Source organism: Hylobates moloch, unplaced genomic scaffold (genome assembly GCF_009828535.3).
Source record: "Hylobates moloch isolate HMO894 unplaced genomic scaffold, HMol_V3 SCAFFOLD_19, whole genome shotgun sequence".
Taxonomy (NCBI): domain Eukaryota; kingdom Metazoa; phylum Chordata; class Mammalia; order Primates; family Hylobatidae; genus Hylobates; species Hylobates moloch.
In genome coordinates, this window is record NW_026652294.1 from 27,730,784 (window position 1) to 27,748,565 (window position 17,782).

Here is a 17,782-nt window from a genome sequence, read left to right on the forward strand (position 1 = left end):
AAAATCTATTAAAAACCTAAGACACATAATTCTCAATGGTGAAACACTAAAACCTTTCCCCTGAGATCAGGACTGAGACAAGGATGCTGCTAGCACCCGTGTTGGTCCAAGCCAGGGCAAAAACATAAGGAAAAGAAATAAAAGAGAGAAGAATTAAAATGGAAGAAACAGAACTGTTATCATGCACAGCTGACATGATCGTGTTTGACAAAACTCTAAAATAATCATCAAACTATTAGCATCCGTAAGTGAAGTTTGCAAGGTCATTGAATGCAAGGTGAAATACACAATTCTATCACATTTCTATACACAAACAATAAAAAAATAAATAAACAGTGCTGTAGGGAAAACGAGACTTTCCGATAAATGCCACAGGGTCGAGTAGATGTTTATATTTAATGAAAATACTAGGTTGGGCACAGTGGTTCCTGCCTATAGTCCCAGCTACTTGGGAGGCTGAGGCAGGAGGATTGCTTGAGCCCTGTAGTTCAAGGCCACAGTGAGCTATGATCGCACAGCTGCACTCCAGCCTGGGTGACAGAGTGAGACCCTGTCTTCAAAAAATGAATACATAAAAAGAAAGAGGAAAATGAAGCTTGAATGCTCACCTCACACTGTACACAAAGATGAATTCCAAATGGATTATATAGATCTAAATGTGAAGCGGAAAACAATAGAGCTTGGAGAGTAAGATGTCTTCATGACTTTGGAGTAGACAAAGATGTCTTCAATAGGACACAAGATTACCAGAAAGTTTTTTAAAATCATAAAAATAGGCTGAGCATAGTAGCTCACCCTGGTAATGTCAGTGCTTTGGGAGGCTGAGGTGGGAGGATTCCTTGAGCCTAGGAGTTTGAGACCAGCCTGGGCAATATAGCAAGACCCCAGTTCTACGAAAAAATTTTCAAAAAATCAGCCAGGCATGGTGACATGTGCCTGTAGTCTCAGCTACTTGTGAGGCTGAGGCAGAAGCATTGCTTGAGCTCAGGAGTTCAAAGCTGCAGTGAACCGTGATTGTGCCACTGTACTCCGGCCTGGGTGACAGAACAAGACCTCGTCTCCCTTTTTTTTTTTTTTTAAATTTTGAGACGGAGTTTTGCTCTTTGACCCAGGCTGGAGTGAAGTGGCGTGATCTCGGCTCACTGCAATCTCCGCCCCCAGGGTTCAAGTGATTCTCCTGCCTCAGCCTCTTGAGTAGCTGGGATGACAGGCATGTGCCACCATGCCTGGCTAAGTTTTGTATTTTTAGTAGAGATAGGGTTTCACCATGTTGGCCAGGCTGGTCCCGAACTCTTGACCTCAGTTGATCCACCTGCCTCAGCCTCCCGAAGTGCTAGGATTATAGGCATGAGCCACCACGCCTGGTCAAGACCCCATATCTTTAAAAGAAAAAATACGAGATTGAAAAGGCAAGTTACAGAATGGGTAATTCTTATGAATTACATAAATTTGTGTAATTCATAAATTCAATAAAAGATTCAGATCCACAATATGTAAACAGTTTCTACACATCATTAAGAAAAAGATACAGCCAGCTGGGCATGGTGGCTCACGCTTGTAATCCCAGCACTTTGGGAGGCCGAGACAGGTAGATCACTTGAGGCCAGGAGTTCAAGACCAGCCTGGCCAATATGGCAAAACCCCATCTCTACTAAAAAATACAAAAAAACTAGCCAGGCGTGGTGGCGCACGCCTGTAGTCTCAGCTACTCAGGAGGCTGAGGATTGCTTGAACCCAGGAGGCAGAGATTGCAGTGAGCCAGGATCGCACAACTGCCCTCCAGCCTGGGCAACAGAGCAAGAGTCTGTCTCAAAAAAAAAAAAAAAGAAAGAAAAAGATAACAACCAAATGGAAAAATGGACAAAGGACTTGAACAGGACCTCACAAAAGGGGATATCCGAATGGTCCATGAACATATGAATGTGTTTCTCAGCCTCATTAACCATTAGGGAGTGCAAACTACAACCACAATGCAAGACTGTTAACACTTACCACCACGGCTAAGACGTGAAGGTGTGGCTAAGATGTGGGGCAACCAGAACTCCCGCACCCTGAGGGTGGAATGCAGGCTGGCAGCGTCTTCTGAAGTCAACACATGCAACAAACACCTACAACCCAGCAACTCCATTCCCAGGTATGCACCCAGGAGAAATGCAGACGGGTGCAAAAGACATGCTCTAGAATGTTCCCAATGCTACTGTTCATGACAGCCCACATCAGGAAGCTGTCCAAATGACCAGCCACTGTACCATGGGTAAATAAATGGCCGTAACATTCACATCACGGAATACCACACGGCCTAGAGAATGAACAAACGGCAGCCCCGCGGGACAGCGTGGAAAATTTATGCAAGACTACTAACACTCGCCACCACGGTGGGAAACTCCACAAGTGTCATGTTGAGCCGAGAGCCAGGCACAAAAGGGTTCATACCGTATGATCTGATTTCTATTAAGTACAACAATGAACCTAGTTGTTTAGAAGTCGAGGCAGTGGTTCCCCTTTGGGGAGTCATGACCACAGGGGCGCGGTAGGGGACCCTGGGGCTGGCAATATTCTGCTCCTTTATCTGGGTGCTGGTTACACAAATGTGCTCAGCGTGAAAATTCACCCAGTGCACACTCAGAATGAGGTCCTCTGTGTCTGCGATATGACAGTCAAACACTAAAACAGCCTGTAATCCCAGCACTTTGGGAGGCTGAGGTGGGAAGATGGCTTGAGCACAAGAGTTTGAGATCAGCCTGGGCAATACGGCAAAACCCTGTCTCTACAAAAAAATTAGCCAGGCGTGGTGGCACACACTGTAGTCACAGCTACTCAGGAGACTGAGGTGGGAGGATCACTTGAGCCCAGAAGGTGGAGGTTGCAGTGAGCTAAGGTCATGCCACTGCACTCCAGCCTGGGTGACAGAGCGAGACCCTGTCTCAAAAAAAATTGCCTATTAAGGTTATAAGTAAACAACATGAAATAGTGTTATGAATACAAAATGAATGAACACCTACCACTTTGTGTGTGTGTGTATGTGTGTGTACCATATGTTCCTTTTTTTGAACTTTTAAGTTCACGAGTACATGTGCAGGTTTGTTATATAGGTAAAGTGCGTGTCATGGGGGTTTGGTGTACAGATATGTCTCTACCCATCCAACCACTTTTTAAGGATGACAAAGTCTTATTACTCAGCATGCAATAACTAACACACCAGGCTCCAACCACTTTTTAAGGATGACAAAGTCTTGTTACTCAGCATGCAATAACTAACACACCAGGCTCCAGGCTCCTACTACATTTCAGATGTGGACACGTCCCTGGCTGGGCGTGGTGGCTCATGCCTGCAATCCCAGCACTCCGGGAGGCCAAGGTGGGCAGATCACCCGAGGTCAGGAGTCTGAGACCAGCCTGGCCAACTTGGTGAAACCCCGTCTCTACTAAAAATACAAAAATTAGCCAGGCGTGGTGGTGCATGCCTGTAGTCCCAGCTACTCGGGAGACTGAGGCAGAAGAATTACTTGAACCCGGGAGGTGGAGACTGGCGTGAGCCGAAATCGTGCCACTGAACTTCAGCCTGAGCAACAGAGCAAGACTCCATTTCGAAAAAGAAAAGAAAAGAAAAAAAAAGACATGGACGCATCCCAGACAGATATGAGATGTATTCCTCCACGTGCCCAGTTTAATTCTCACATTCACCTCGAATGTAAAAGCTTTTACCATCCCCACTTAGAAATAGAAACTGAGGCTCAGAAGGGTAAGTGACCTGCCCCCAGGCCTCCTGGCTGGTGAGCAGGGGGCTGGACTCCATGCCAGGGTCCAGGCTGTGGAGCCCATGCCCTTTGCATTCACTGGGCTGGTCTGCTAATGAGAAATTAAGTCAGCCTGACTCATCATGTCCACCTGGGGTATGGCCAGCTGCATGAAAGGGGGAGACACGTCAGGAAGATCACCCAATCAGGCGTGCGCATGCCACCACGGCCATCCTGTCTCTCAGTCCAGACACACACGTACTCAGCTTCTCCAGCATCTCCCGCAGGGTCTGCAGCCACAAGTGACACAGCTGCTCCTCTGGGCACCAGAAAGTCACCTGCGCCCACTTCCAGCGGTGCCGTCGTGCTCTCTTTACACAGTGAACTGCACAGAAGCAAGCACGCTCATTAGTGCAAAGTTTGCAGCGTCACTGATAAAACCTCAAGTGAATATGCACCAAATGCAGCTAATTATAGGTTCCTAACCAAAATTTCCCAGGGGTTCTCCTCCCTTCTAACTAGTTAGTAATTGTCAAGGAATATTAGAAAAAAACATCCTATCTTTCAAATCTTTTAAGTCACGTAAGGGAAAAGGGTTGGGTGTGATGACTCACGCCTGCAATCCAGCACTTTGGGAGGCTGAGGTGGGCAGATCACCTGAGGTCAGGAGTTTGAGACCAGCCTGGCCAACATGGTGAAACCCCATCTTTATTTAAAATACAAAAATTTAGCTGGGTATGGTGGCGGGCGCCTATAATCCTAGCTACTCAGGAGGCTGAGGCAGGAGAATCACTTGAACGTGGGAAGTGGAGGTTGCACTGAGCCGAGACTGCGCCACTGCACTTCAGCTTGGGCAACAAGAGCGAAACTCCGTCTCAAAAAAAATAAATAAATAAAAATAAGGGGAAAAATGACCATTAACTAAAACATTAACTAAAGGTAGCATTTGGGGGAGAAAATAGGAAGATTTCATAAAGATAAACCAATGCATTGAGCTTGTTAAGTAACAGAAAAGTTCCCTCTCGCGTCATCTACATAGAATTAATGAAGATTGTGGGAGAAGACATTTAGGCTTATCACCTGTAAAAGCGTAAGGCTTTTCCATTTTCTGCCATTTTCCACTGCTGTGATGTTTCCCGTGAACGTCTGTTTCCTCAACAGCGATGATCTCAGATACAGGCACAGTGCAGGCATCTGTAAAAACACCACGTCCTTCTGTCAAAGAATTCGGCAGAATCCACACAGGTAAAATCAGTCCAACTCCAAGAAGCTGAGAATATTCTGCTTTAATATTCTCATTAGAAATTCAGGCTGGGTGTGGTGGTGTGCACCTGTAATCCTGGCACTTTGGGAAGCTGAGGAGGGAGGATCGCTTGAGCTCAGGAGTTGCAGGGAGCTATGATGGTGACACTGCACTCCAGCCCGGGCGACAGCGCGAGACCCCGTCTCCAAAATATATATTTTTTTGGAGACGGGGTCTCGCGCTGGAACCACGGAGCTTGCAAGTGAGGCAGAGTCCAAGTGTGGCACGACTGGAGTGCCGGGGGAGGAGAGACGGGAGACTTCCAGGGACCCAGGGGATGACAGCACCAGCCATGCTCCACCCTGGGAACCAGGAAGGACTGGTTCCACCCGAGCCACCTGGGGCGTGTTCATCTGGTGGGCGGCTGTAATTACAGGCCTGCACATCAAAGAAAGTTCTGGGCTGGGAGCAGAGCCATGGGAAGTGACGGGTAACTGAAGTCCAAGGCCTGAAAGAACTTGCCCAGGAGAGCATGGGATTGAAGACAGCAAAGCCAGGTTTGAGCAAGCTGGCTTCCAAAAGCTTATTCTGGAATTACTGTTAGGCATGTATGATATATTCTTACACAGAAGAACGTTGTAATTTGTGGTTAGCTTCCTAGGTTGGCTATAAAAGCTGCAATATAGCTGAAATACTGTATTTTTGCCGTAGCTAAATGCAAAAAAAATTGCTATAACATATGTAGTAATTTTGCATCATTTTTAAAGTTGTTGCCCATGGAAATCAAGTTCTAGGAACCTGGGAGGGTAGTGTCTGAACTGGGCCTTTGACCACTGTAGAAACCCTTGAAAAAGGCCAGTAGTGGGGCCTCCTGATTCCCTCTGAAGTGATGCCAGCCCCAGGGGAGCAGATTGCTGGGGAGGAGGTTACAGAGGATGAAGTCTGGCTAGAGGGCGGAGGTCTCAGGAGGTGTCTGTGTGCATCCTGCTCCTGGGTATAGGATGTGGGGTCCAGAGTGACTCTCAGGGTGCCCCACCTGGGCCTCTCTCATCCTTTTTTTTTTTTTTTTTTTTGAGATGGAGTTTTGCTCCTGCTGCCCAGGCTGGAGGGCGATGGCTCAATCTCGGCTCACCGCAACCTCCACCTCCCAGTTCAAGTGATTCTCCCTCCTCAGCCTCCCAAGTAGTTGAGATTACAGGTGCCCACCACCACGCCCAGCTAATTTTTGTATTTTTAGTAGAGATGGGGTTTCGCCATATTAGCCAGGCTGGTCTGGAACTCCTGACCTCAGATGATCCGCCCACCTCAGCCTCCCAAAGTGCTGGGATTACAGGCGTGAGCCACCACACCAGGCCCTGGCTTCCTATCTTGCCCTTCAGGCTGTGACTCTGGAATGCAATTTCTACCCACTTCTTATTTTTCCCCTGCCTTAGAACCCTGAACCCTGATGCTCCAGACCCCTCTCCGCTCTGCCGGTCGGTGTCCACACAGGACAGCCACGCGGGATCTCAGGGCATCCCAGACACTTGCATGTGGACCAGCTTCCCTGTTGGCACGTGGAGGCCACCAGCCTTCAGACGCGGCTCTTCTCGTCTGGCACGGCTTGCCTCCTTAACCATCCCCTATTTCTTGAGGTGCTGGCCTTGCCCTCTGGGTCCTGCAAGGAAGTGACCATGGCACTCAAACCCTGTGAGTGCATCTGACGCCATGGCATCCTCGTCCTATGAGACAGAGTTAATGCCAGGCCTCTGCAGCTCCGGGACCCAGCACAGGCCAGGCTCGGGGCAGGGTTCAATGACATAGACAGTGAGTCAGGAATCCACCACCTATGGATGTGACAATGCACACCGCGATCTTCCTAGACCACTGAGCGCAGGCTTCGGGACCTCCTAGTGCCTGCAGATAACCACAACCATGGCTGTCTGATGAGAAGTGGCGACAGGCAGTGAGAACAAGCCACGGTCCAAGAGTCAGCGGTCAGGTCAGTTCCCCAACATCTGATCGACTGGTTTAGGAAACTGCACAACAGACAGCACAGTAAGTTACGAATGACTCCAGGACAGTCACCTGAGTCTACAGGTTACTAACTTTCAGCCTTGCACATTCAGTCCCACAGACCCCAAGAGCCCAGGAAGGGACTCGCCATGCTGATGAGATGGAGTCTCATCATTTCTTTTTTGAGATGGAGTTTTGCTCTTGTTGCCTGGGCTGGAGTACGATGGCTCAATCTCGGCTCACTGCAACCTCCACCTCCCGGTTCAAGCGATTCTCCCTCCTCAGCCTCCCAAGTAGCTAAGATTACAGGTCCCCACCACCAGGTCCAGCTAATTTTTGTATTTTTAGTAGAGACAGGGTTTTGCCATGTTAGCCAGGCTGTAGGCCATGCCATGCCAGGGGTGCCAGCACAAGGCCAGGTGGTCTCGTCGCTGTATCCTGCCGGAAGGAGCGACACAGGTGCTGGGGCAGGGAGGTGGCGGGGACAGCCTCACTGTCAGGGTCAGGGTTCAGAGGATTCCCCGTGGGTGAAGGAAGGTGACGTAGGGGCAGGAGCAGGGGAGAGGCAGAGGCCGCTGGGAGGGAACGGGCAAGCGGCTGTGAGAGGGTGGCCACTCTGGGTGGAGGGACGAGGATCCCACTTGGGTATGACTCTGAATAGCTACAAGTGTTTGGGACAGGGCAAGAGACTGAACAGGACCAAGGACGCCCTGGGGTGAATCTAGGCACCTTCTGCCACACTGGACCTGCAGCAAGGTGTACCTGCTCCTCTGGCGAGAGAAAAAGACAAAGACGCCAGCAGGGAACATTAGTTTACACACATGTTCCTCTTACACACAGATTAATAAATGTAATTATTGTTTCTAAAAAGGGACAGAAAAAATAGAGGAATAAAATTCAATCTTGTCTGCACAGCTTTATTGAGGAACGTCAAGAATAAGAACACAGGGTGGACACAGTGGCTCACGCCTGTAATCCCAGCAGTTTGGGAGGCTGAGGCAGGCGGATCACTTGAGGTCAGGAGTTCGAGACCAGCCTGGCCAACATGGTGAAACCCCGTCTCTACTAAAAATACAAAAGTTAGCCAGGTGTGGTGGTGTGTGCCTGTAATCCCAGCTACTAGGGAGGCTGAGGCATGAGAGTTGCTTGAACCCGGGAGGCGGAGGTTGCAGTGAACCGAGATCACACCAGTGCACTCCAGCCTGGGCAACAAAGTGAGACTCAGTCTCAGGAAAAAATAAAAATAAAAATAAGAATAAGAATATGGCTGACCTCTGAACAACATGGGCTTAACCTTCGAGGGTCCACTGATGTGGGGAGTTTTCTTCTTCTTCTTCTTCTTTTTTTTTTTTTTTTGAGACGGAGTCTTGCTCTTGTCACCCAGGTGTGGTATGATCTCGGCTCACTGCAACCTCCACTTCCCACGTTCAAGTGATTCTCCTGACTCAGCCTCCTGAGTAGCTGGGATTATAGGCGCCTGCCACCACGCCCAGCTAATTTTTGTATTTTTAGTAGAGACGGGGTTTCACCATGTTGGCCGGGATGGTCTCTAACTCCTGACCTCAGGTGATCCCCCCGCCTCGGCCTCCCACAGTGCTGGGATTACAGGCATGAGCCACCGTGCCCGGCCGGATTTTTCAATAAAAGTGGCACTGAGCTCACCTGCCTCTCTTGCCTCCCCTTCCACCTCCTCCGTCTTATCCGCCTCCACCACCCCTAAGACAGCACGACCCATCCCTCGTCTCCTCTTCCTCCTCAGCCCACTCAACCTGAAGACCACGAGGATGGAGACCTTTGTAATGATTCACTTCCACTTACCGGATAGCAAACACATTTTCTCTTCCTTACTGTTTTCTTAACCACGTTTTCTTTTCTCTAGCTTACTTTATTGTAATAATACAGCATATAATTCAGGCACATACATAGGAAATATGTGTTCATCGGCTATTTACATTATCGCAAGGCGTCCAGTCAGCAGTAGCCTGTTAGTTAAGTGCTGGGGGAGTCAAAAGTTTTCCAACTGCATGGGGCTGGGGTGCTGACCCCCATGTTGTTTGGGGGTCAACTTGCACTGGGTGCAGCTCAGGACAAGGGCTTCCTTGCTGACTCAGGAGACCTGGAGTGGTGCAGCCATGGTGGGAACACATTCCCCAGGTGGCGACGAGTGGCTGGACTCGGCGTGGCTTTGGCCTGCTCCTGGCTGCAGTCTTACTGTGGGTAAGCCGCTAAGCCTGGAGCATGGCTGTAAAGGGGGTGGAACGATGAACCCCATACGGAATTCAGAAACTGGAATAAGATAAAGGGTGAAAAAGTTTCAAGCACAAAAATGTCCGATAAATGGTGGCTTCCTTTCTTGTCATAAAGGCTGGGCTTAGCAGGGCGGGGTGGCTCACACCTGTAATCCCTGCACTCTGGGAGGCTAAGGTGGGTGGATCACGAGGTCAGGAGATCGAAACCATCCTGGCTAACACGGTGAAACCCTGTCTCTACTAAAAATATACAAAAAATTAGCTGGGTGTGGTGGTGGGCACCTGTAGTCCCAGCTACTCAGGAGGCTGAGGCAGGAGAATGGTGTGAACCAGGGAGGCGGGGCTTGCAGTGAGCCGAGATTGCACCACTGCACTCCAGCCTGGGCGACAGAGAGAAAGACTATGTCTCAAAAAAAAAAAAAAAAAAAGGCTGGGCTCGAGACGGGGGCTCTGCCTCCTTCAGGCCATTGTCCGTGTTAAGCTGAGGACTCCACAGTGAGAGGACTCCACAGTGAGACGCCTCCAGCCTAGCAGCACTCACCCCTTCTCCCGCTCTCCTCACCTCGGCGTGTCACGGGCATTACGCCCTAGTCTTTGAAACTCTCATTTCTAATTGGGAGACAAAGAACCGGGCCAAGAATCTGAGCAAATGGAGAGCAGCTCCCTGCGGGGGCTCAGGAAACGCTTGCCAGCGTCCACCGGTTGGAGAGCTGGCGCCTGCTCATCTGAGGGCAGGTCATGTGGACGGCAGTGGGGCCACCGAGGGCTGGCACACAGAAGAATGCGGCCGGTCCTCTAGAAGCAGAAGGAACTGCCCTCTGAGGGTGAGTCTCAATTTGCCGGCTCCAAGCAGCATCCCCGCACAGCACGTGGTGTGTGGACATGCCACAGCATCCACGGGAGAAAACACACCTGACCCGGGTGGACAGATGCTGTGGGAACATCTTGCAAAGGGCAGAAGGTGGGAATTTGGGGTGCTTTCATATTCTTTTGCTGACAGAGATAAATTCTGCTGCCCGTGAGACACCACAGTGACTCATATGGACATGCAGTGGGCTCTCCAATAAAGGTAATGATCAAATGGCCATCACATTCCAGAAAAATCAAATGCCATGTCAGCGAGTGAGGCTGGCCTCCTGGTTCTCGTGCGGCTCACGTGTTTGCTGGCTCCCTCTCTGCAGACCACTGCAGCATTTGCCACAGTCTGGGTAATGCCTGCTAGGGGCAGCTGAGAGCACGCTGACTTCCAGCTGCTTCTTTTTCCATTCTGTTCTCTGTGTTTTTTAGTGCTTGTTGTGATCTACTAAAATCAAATATATTTCATGCTTGCGACTCACAGATGAAAACAGTGCCTGCTGTCAATCAGCTTTGACACTAGAAGTTCCTGGATTAAACTGAGCCACGCGCAGTGGCCTCCCATCCAGCAGGAGGGCCCACGGGTTTCCCATGTGTCAAAGGAGCACTGAGTGCCAGTGACACAGGTGCACGTGTGTGAGCACGCTCACGGCAGGGCAGTGTCTAGGTGGCGGAACACGCCGCTCCAGACCTCACGCAGCCGTCAGGAGGCCCCAGATGTCTTTCGCCTCTTGGGGATATGCAACGAGAACAAAAGCAAGTTCACAGCCAAGAGCACAGCTGTCCCTGGGACGCTCCCTAATGCAAGCTGCCATGTGAGAACCGGCAGAGGGAACGGGGTGAGAGAGCAGGCCGCTGCCCACTGCGCCCACTGGAGTACAGTGTGGAAGTCTGTGGATCACACTCACACACACTGCAGGGGATACTGAGGCCCAGAAGTGGCACGGGCCACACTGACCTCCACATGCCCGGCCTGCTTAGAGTCCGAGCAGTAAGGGTCACCCCAGAGGAAGAACACCCAAGAGATCCGAGTGGCTGGGAGTCCTGATTCCCCTTGCAATTACATGCAATGCAGACGCATTTCCCTGGCAACCCACCGCTCAATAAACATGAGCTGTGTGAACATCTGATCTTCATTAAAAATTAAAGGTGAGTGCTTGCCTATGCCAAGGAAGACCAAAAACCAGCTCTGCCCACCACTGCCAGGGAGAGTCCAGAAATCCCACATGCAGGAAACTCAGAGAGTGGTCAAACTGTCCCCTTCCCCTCCCTGCCCACCACGTCCACCCTGACACAGCCCTTGATGGGTGTGATACACAGACGGAAGGTGGGGGAAGCCAGAACCCACGTGATGCCCACAGGTCAGCCCTGAGCTGTGACTTATCCAGACACGATTGCACGTCTGTGTCCCCAGCCCTTGTCTCTGCTGCAGCTTCTGCTGTCATACAGGGATGCGCCCAAGTTTGGATTTTTATAGGAAACCTTCTGATTGTAAAACACATTAGTTACAATTTTAAAAGGAAAAGAAAAACTCACCATGCAAATCAAACAAAGAAAAAAATCTGTGGCCAAATTCAGCCCAAAGACCTCTGCTCTGCAAGCCAGTGAGGCTGAGCCGTGGTTTTTCTGATGCACGGATGATGAAGAAAATCTCATAGCAAGACCCCAAAGTTCATGATGCTGGAATAAGGTACCTGCCAATTATAACTTACTGCTATTTCATGCCATAAAATGTGACCTTTGACCTTTGTCAGCACACCATTAGTAGCCACCAATGTCTCTTCTTCTTCTTTCTTTTTTTTGAGACAGGTCTCGCTGTGTCACCCAGGCTGGGGTACAGGGGTGCAATCTCAGCTCACTGCAGCCTCGACCTCCTAGGCTCATGCAATCCTCCCACCTCAGCTTCCCAAGTAGTTGGGACCACAGGTGTGTGCCACCATGCCCAGCTATTTTTTTTTTTTTTTTTTGAGAGATGGGGTCTCTCTGTGTTGCCCTCAGAGACCTGGTTGGTCTCTCTAACTCCTGGGCTCAAGCGGTGCAACTGCTCAGCCTCCCAAAGTGTTGGGATTACAGGCGTGAGCCACTGTGCCCAGTCTTCTTAGTTCTAGGGACACATCTCAAGTAAACAGTGTCCATTCCCTGTGGAACCCACCCCAGAAATCCTTCCTCGTCCTAACGTCCCGATACCAGCCTGAGGGTGCTGTGGTCCGTGTGCCCCACTCTCAGGCAGGGGCCTGGTCAGCACCCCACAGGACCACCCGGTGACCACCCAAGGTCCAAGGGCTTCTGAACATCCTGCACATGCCCCAACACCCCCCTGGCCCTGTCACCTTCCCCGGCCCTGCCACCCTCCCCGGCCCTGCCACCCCCCCGGCCCTGCCATCCCCGCAGCTCCTTAGCATGGATGCTCCCTTAGCATGCACAGGAGGCCTGGACCTGAGGATGCCAAATCATTCCTCTGAGGAAACAGGGCTGTGGCATGTGGACGGGCATGTCACCTACACAGCCCACGTGGCAGCCAACACACAGGACTGTGCTTTTCCTGTTAAGCCAGGAGGTTCTGGAGGGCAGGGTGGAATTGCACACCTGCGCAGCCCCTGTGTGTGGGTTCAGGAAATGAATCAGGCTAATCCTAGACCTGCTTAGACGACACCCGCAGAACTGAAGTCCATACCAGCTGACATCTCAACACAGAACACCCGCTGTCCCCACTCCATGCTGTCAGGCTGCGGGAAACCTGTGTCAGCCTCCCGTCCTAGGGACGAGACAGGGTGTCTGAGGGCTCCAGGGACCACACGGTGCCTCAGGGAACTTTGTCATGGGAACTGGACAGATTTTGCTCCACGAACCCTGCTCTTCCCCCTGTGAACCCTGCTATGAAAGGCCATGGGGGCTACTTAAACAAATCCCAGAGTCCCTGCCTTTGAGGAGGGAGCTCACCCCAGATTCTGGAGCAGCCTCGCTCTGAGTCCCCACTCCCCCACCTGTGAGCTGAGCTCTAAGTCCCACATCTCCACCTCCGAGAAGATAACAAGGGGCGTCTCAGAGGGCTGTGAGGATCCCATTGGGTGTGAAGCCCACAGCACTGCAGGGCACAGCACACACTGGCCTAAATGGAAAGCAGCATTCAGACATCTAGTTCTGGCCAGAATGAACCAAGCCCGACCGCCTGTCTCTCCCACCCGCTATGACTGATAGCTCAGGACGAGATAGAAGAAACAGGCAATGAACCGGGGACACTAGAGATCCACAGCGGCAGGCCCGCTGGCTGGAGAGGCCGGGGTGCAGAGTCAGCAGCTGGGAGCCAGGTTTATCTCCAGCTCTGGCCTCGGGGACGTCTGAGCTATGGGGCAGCAGGGTGGGTGCAGGCCCCTGTCCCAGAGAAGCCAGGGTGTGCTGAGGGCAGAGGGACGCTTAGAGCAGAGGGGGCTGGAGCAGGAATACTTGGCTCTGAGAATGACCAGATGAGTCCAGCCTCACTCCTGAGGGACCAAAACAGGGCAGCCAGGGCCTCGGAGTCCGGACAGCCAGGGCCCACCTCCCTCGCCACGTGAGACAGACCTGCCATCTGTACCCAGCCAGGCTGAGCACCTGCTTTTGAAAAAGAAAAATTGGCTGGGTCTGGTGTCTCATGCCTGTAATTACAGCACTTTGGGAGGCTGAAGCGGAAGGACTGCTTGAGGCCAGAAGATTGAGACCAACCTGGACAACACAGTGAGGCCCTGTCTCTACAAAATAATTTTTAAAAATTAGCCAGAACGATGGTACATGCCTGTAGTTCCAGCTACTTGAGAGGCTGAGGTAGGAGGACGGCTTGTGCTCAAGAGGCTGCAGTGAGCCAAAACTGAGCCGCTGCACTCCAGCCTGGGAAACAGTGAGACTGTAAATAAATAAATTAATTAATTTAATTAAATAGAAAAATTGTCCAAATGACTTTATTTTTTATTAATTTTTTTTTAAGAGACAGGGTCTTGCTCTGTCACTCAGGACGGAGTACAGTGGTACAATCATGGAACACCGTAACCTCGAATTCCTGGCGTCAAATGCTCCTCCTGCCCCAGCCTCCTGAGTAGCTGGGACTACAGGCATGCACAACACCAGCCTCCAAAAAACATGAACAGGACTTGGCCTTACAAAATCATGTTCCAAATATCCAGGAAACAACCCACAATAAATCAGCACACCAAGAACCAGGAAATGTTAACGTTCTCAAGGGAGTAATCAAAAGACGTCAAACCTGAGATGACCCAGATGTTGATGTTATCAGACAAAGACCTCAAAGTAGTCTTTGGCCAGGCGTGGTGGCTCACGCCTGTAATCCCAGCACTTTGGGAGGCCGAGGCAGGTGGATCATGAGGGCAGGAGGTCGAGACCATCCTGGCTAACACAGTGAAACCCTGTCCCTACTAAAAATACAAAAAATTAGCCAGGCATGGTAGCGAGCGCCTGTAGTCTCAGCTACTCAGGAGGCTGAGGCAGTAGAATGGCGTGAACCCGGGAGGTGGAGCTTGCAGTGAGCCAAGATCGCACCACTGCACTCCAGCCTGGGTGACAGAGTGAGACTCCGTCTCTAAACAAACAAACAAACAAACAAACAAACAAAGCAGCTGTTATAACCATGCTCACTGAGACACAGTTGAACATCCTTAAAGTTTTCAGGAAAGAGGCTGGGAGTGGTGGCTCATGCCTGTAATCCTAGCACTTTGGGAGGCTGAGGCGAGCAGATTGCCTGAGCTCAGGAGTTCAAGACCAGCCTGGGTAACATGGCAAACCCCTGTCTCTACTAAAAATAATAAATAAATAAAAAATTAGCCAGGCGTGGTGGCGGGCACCTGTAATCCCAGCTACTCAGGAGGATGAGGCACGAGAACTGCTTGAACCCAGGAGGCAGAGGTTGCAGTGAGTCGAGATCACGCCATTGCACTCCAGTCTGGGTAACAGAGTGAGACTCTATCTCAAAAAAAAAAAAAAAAAAAAGTTTTCAGGAAAGAAATGGAAACTATTGGAACCAAAAGGAAAATTTTAAAACTGGAAAGTACGGTATCTGAAATTTAAAAATCACCAAATAGGCTTAGTAGCAGAATGAATCGGATAGAGGAATAGTGAAGTTGAAAATAGGTCAGCAGAAAGAATCTATTCTAAAGAGCAGAGAGAAAGAAATTGTTTTAATGCACAAGAACCTTCCGCTTCTGGGAGGATGGATTAGCTGTGCTTTTCCTACTCCTCCTATTAAGTGAAGCCCTGGACATCGCACATGAAACAAACATAAGAAGACTGACGGGCGGAGAAAAGGCAGCTGTTCAGGGCCTAGGATCCGAGAAAGACACACAGCGGTCCCCCGGGGGTTTCCTTTGCCTCGTCTATCTTGGATTTGGAACTGGAGCAGCCTGAAACCTGGAAATGCCAACAGGTACAAACACAGAGCCCAAGTGAAAACCAACTCAGTCTAGCCAGGGAAGGGACAGCCTTGCAAGACAGAAAACTTTGAGACAGTAACAACCTACCCCAGAAAAAAACGGGCCAAGCCCTCCAACCAAGCCCACATGGCCAACTAGCAGCTTAGACTTCCACCCTTGAGAGGTTGTGAGCAGGCACCCCACAACCTCTGCCAGGGCCGTACAGGGGAGGCCACGCAGGAAGCTGGAACCCCCATCAGCGCCAGCTGGCAAAAAGTCTCATGCCCACCAGGCATCGGTGGAGACAAAGGGGCAGCCCAGCCCGGGCCCCCACCCTGCACTGGCGAGGTACCCCTTCCTCCTTGCTGGAGTGGAGTAACAGGAGGCCTGGCGGGGAGTCAGGGCTTTCGCTGACACTGAGCTGCAAGGTGCCCACACTCCATCCACATGCTGTTAGGGGAGTGCATGTGGGGAGCGGCAAGGAAGCACCTCCACCCCCCGCCAAGGTGGCCTTAGCAGAGGCCTGGCGGGAGCTGTACCCCCCACCCACCCGGCAATACCAAGCAGCCCCTGACTCCGCTGCCAGCAAGGCTGAGGGGAACCTGGGCTTCCATCCCCACCTGGCAGTACCAGCTCCCTTCCCTGCTGGAGCAGTGCCAGAGAAACCAGTTAAACAGAAGGTGTAAACGCTGCCCAGTCTTGGAACATATTGCAAAACGACCAGTGCTAGGTGAGTCTGGGAAGGAGGGCTGGGCCTTGGTGAGGCTGAGGATGGAGGAAAACATGTTGGGCAGGGAGGGCAGAGGGCACCTGGGGAGGCACAGGGCACGCGGAGATCATGACGGCTCGGCTGGGCTGGGCTGGTGAGCACGTGTGCCCCGGGAGCAGGCGGGGGCAGGGCCAGATCGGGGACGGGGTGCGGGGGGAGGTCAGGAATGCAAGCCAGGCCACAGGCACGCATGGGCCAGCAGTGCCTGGAAGAACTTCTAGCAGGGCAGGGTGTCTAAACATCAATGTGGCACACAGGCCGGCTGTCAGGACGGGCCAATGGCATTGGAGAGGGGATTAGTGACCCTCAGGGTGCTCTCCAAACTTCCAATCCCCATCATCCAGGGTTCAGCCACGGGGGTGCTCCCTAAAGAAATTCAACAGGCAGCAGGAGGGGTCGGGAGGGGAAGACCGGGGCCAGCTGGAGGCAGAAGTCATCTGACCCAGTCTGTGGCAAAAAGGGGACCAAGATCAGCAAGAAAGGAGAGAAGAGGTGTGGGATCCGATACAGCCGAATCGAGAACCCAGCAGAGGTGTGGGATCCGGGACAGCCGAAGAATCGAGAACCCAGCAGGCGGTGAGGGTGGGCCACTGGCCTAGGAGAGAGGCCGAGTAGCTGGAGCTTGTGTGCGGGTGACAGGCTGGCTGTCTCCAGGACAGAGGAGAACTCATGCCCAGAAGTCCAGGCTGGGCTGATCGCTGAAGCCATTAAGTTGAGATGCAATCCTGGACCAGCTACAGGTCCCTGAGATAACCCTCAACAGGCAGGACTCAGCTGCATTTCTCATAGAAAACGCTGCTATGCAAAAATCTAGACTGTTAGAGAAGAAAAATAAATTGGGTGGGGGAACGGGAAGTAAAACACATTAGGGGTTTCTTAAACACACAGAAAGTGTATCTTCTCGAGTATGAAAGTTTCTTAAATACTGGTGGTTTAATTTCTCTGGGATAGATAATCAAAAATGGAATTGCTGGGTCAAAGGATATAACTTTTTTTTTTTTTTTTAACAGTTTGAAAACACTGCCAGATTACTTTCCAAAAACAGCCTAGCAGTTCCCACTCCCATCCACCGGGTCTGCCAGCCCAGAAGCGTCCTGAAACTTCCCCAGCACAGAGCTGTGCTTTTCGCCCTTCCCCATCCATTGCTGGGTGACAGCAGCATCTCATCATTGCCTTGGGTCAGTATCTACTCAGACGCTCAGCATCCACTTCCGAATGTTTTCTTCCGTGAATCGCCTACTTATACCCATTGCCATTTGTCTAATGGATTGTCTGCCTTTTTCCTATCAATTTTTATGTAAGTTTAAAATGTTTAAAAAATGTTAACCTGGTCAGGCGCGGTGGCTCACGCCTGTAATCCCAACACTTTAGGCGGCCAAGGAGGGAGGATCACGAGGTCAGGAGATTGAGACCATCCTGGCTAACACAGTGAAACCCTGTCTCTACTAAAAATACAAAAAATTAGCCGGGTGTGGTGGCGGGTGCCTGTAGTCCCAGCTACTCGGGAGGCTGAGGCAGGTGAATGGTGTGAACCCAGG

The 17,782-nt window shown here is 51.1% G+C and overlaps 1 protein-coding gene across 4 annotated transcripts in view; it reads right to left on the reverse strand.

Moving 5' to 3' along the window:
• Positions 1–17,782, reverse strand: part of CERK (ceramide kinase) — a 59,627-nt gene that overhangs the window by 31,817 nt on the left and 10,028 nt on the right. For 3 of the 4 annotated variants that reach the window (XM_058431222.1, XM_058431221.1, XM_058431223.1), the window contains 2 exons: positions 4,818–4,931; positions 4,000–4,122 (listed from right to left, as the gene is read on the reverse strand). In XM_058431222.1, coding sequence (XP_058287205.1) covers positions 4,000–4,122; positions 4,818–4,931 — 237 coding nt within the window. Of the gene's footprint in view, positions 1–3,999; positions 4,123–4,817; positions 4,932–5,068; positions 5,131–17,782 lie in introns of those variants that run through there. The other variant, XM_058431224.1, reaches the window with a different exon arrangement.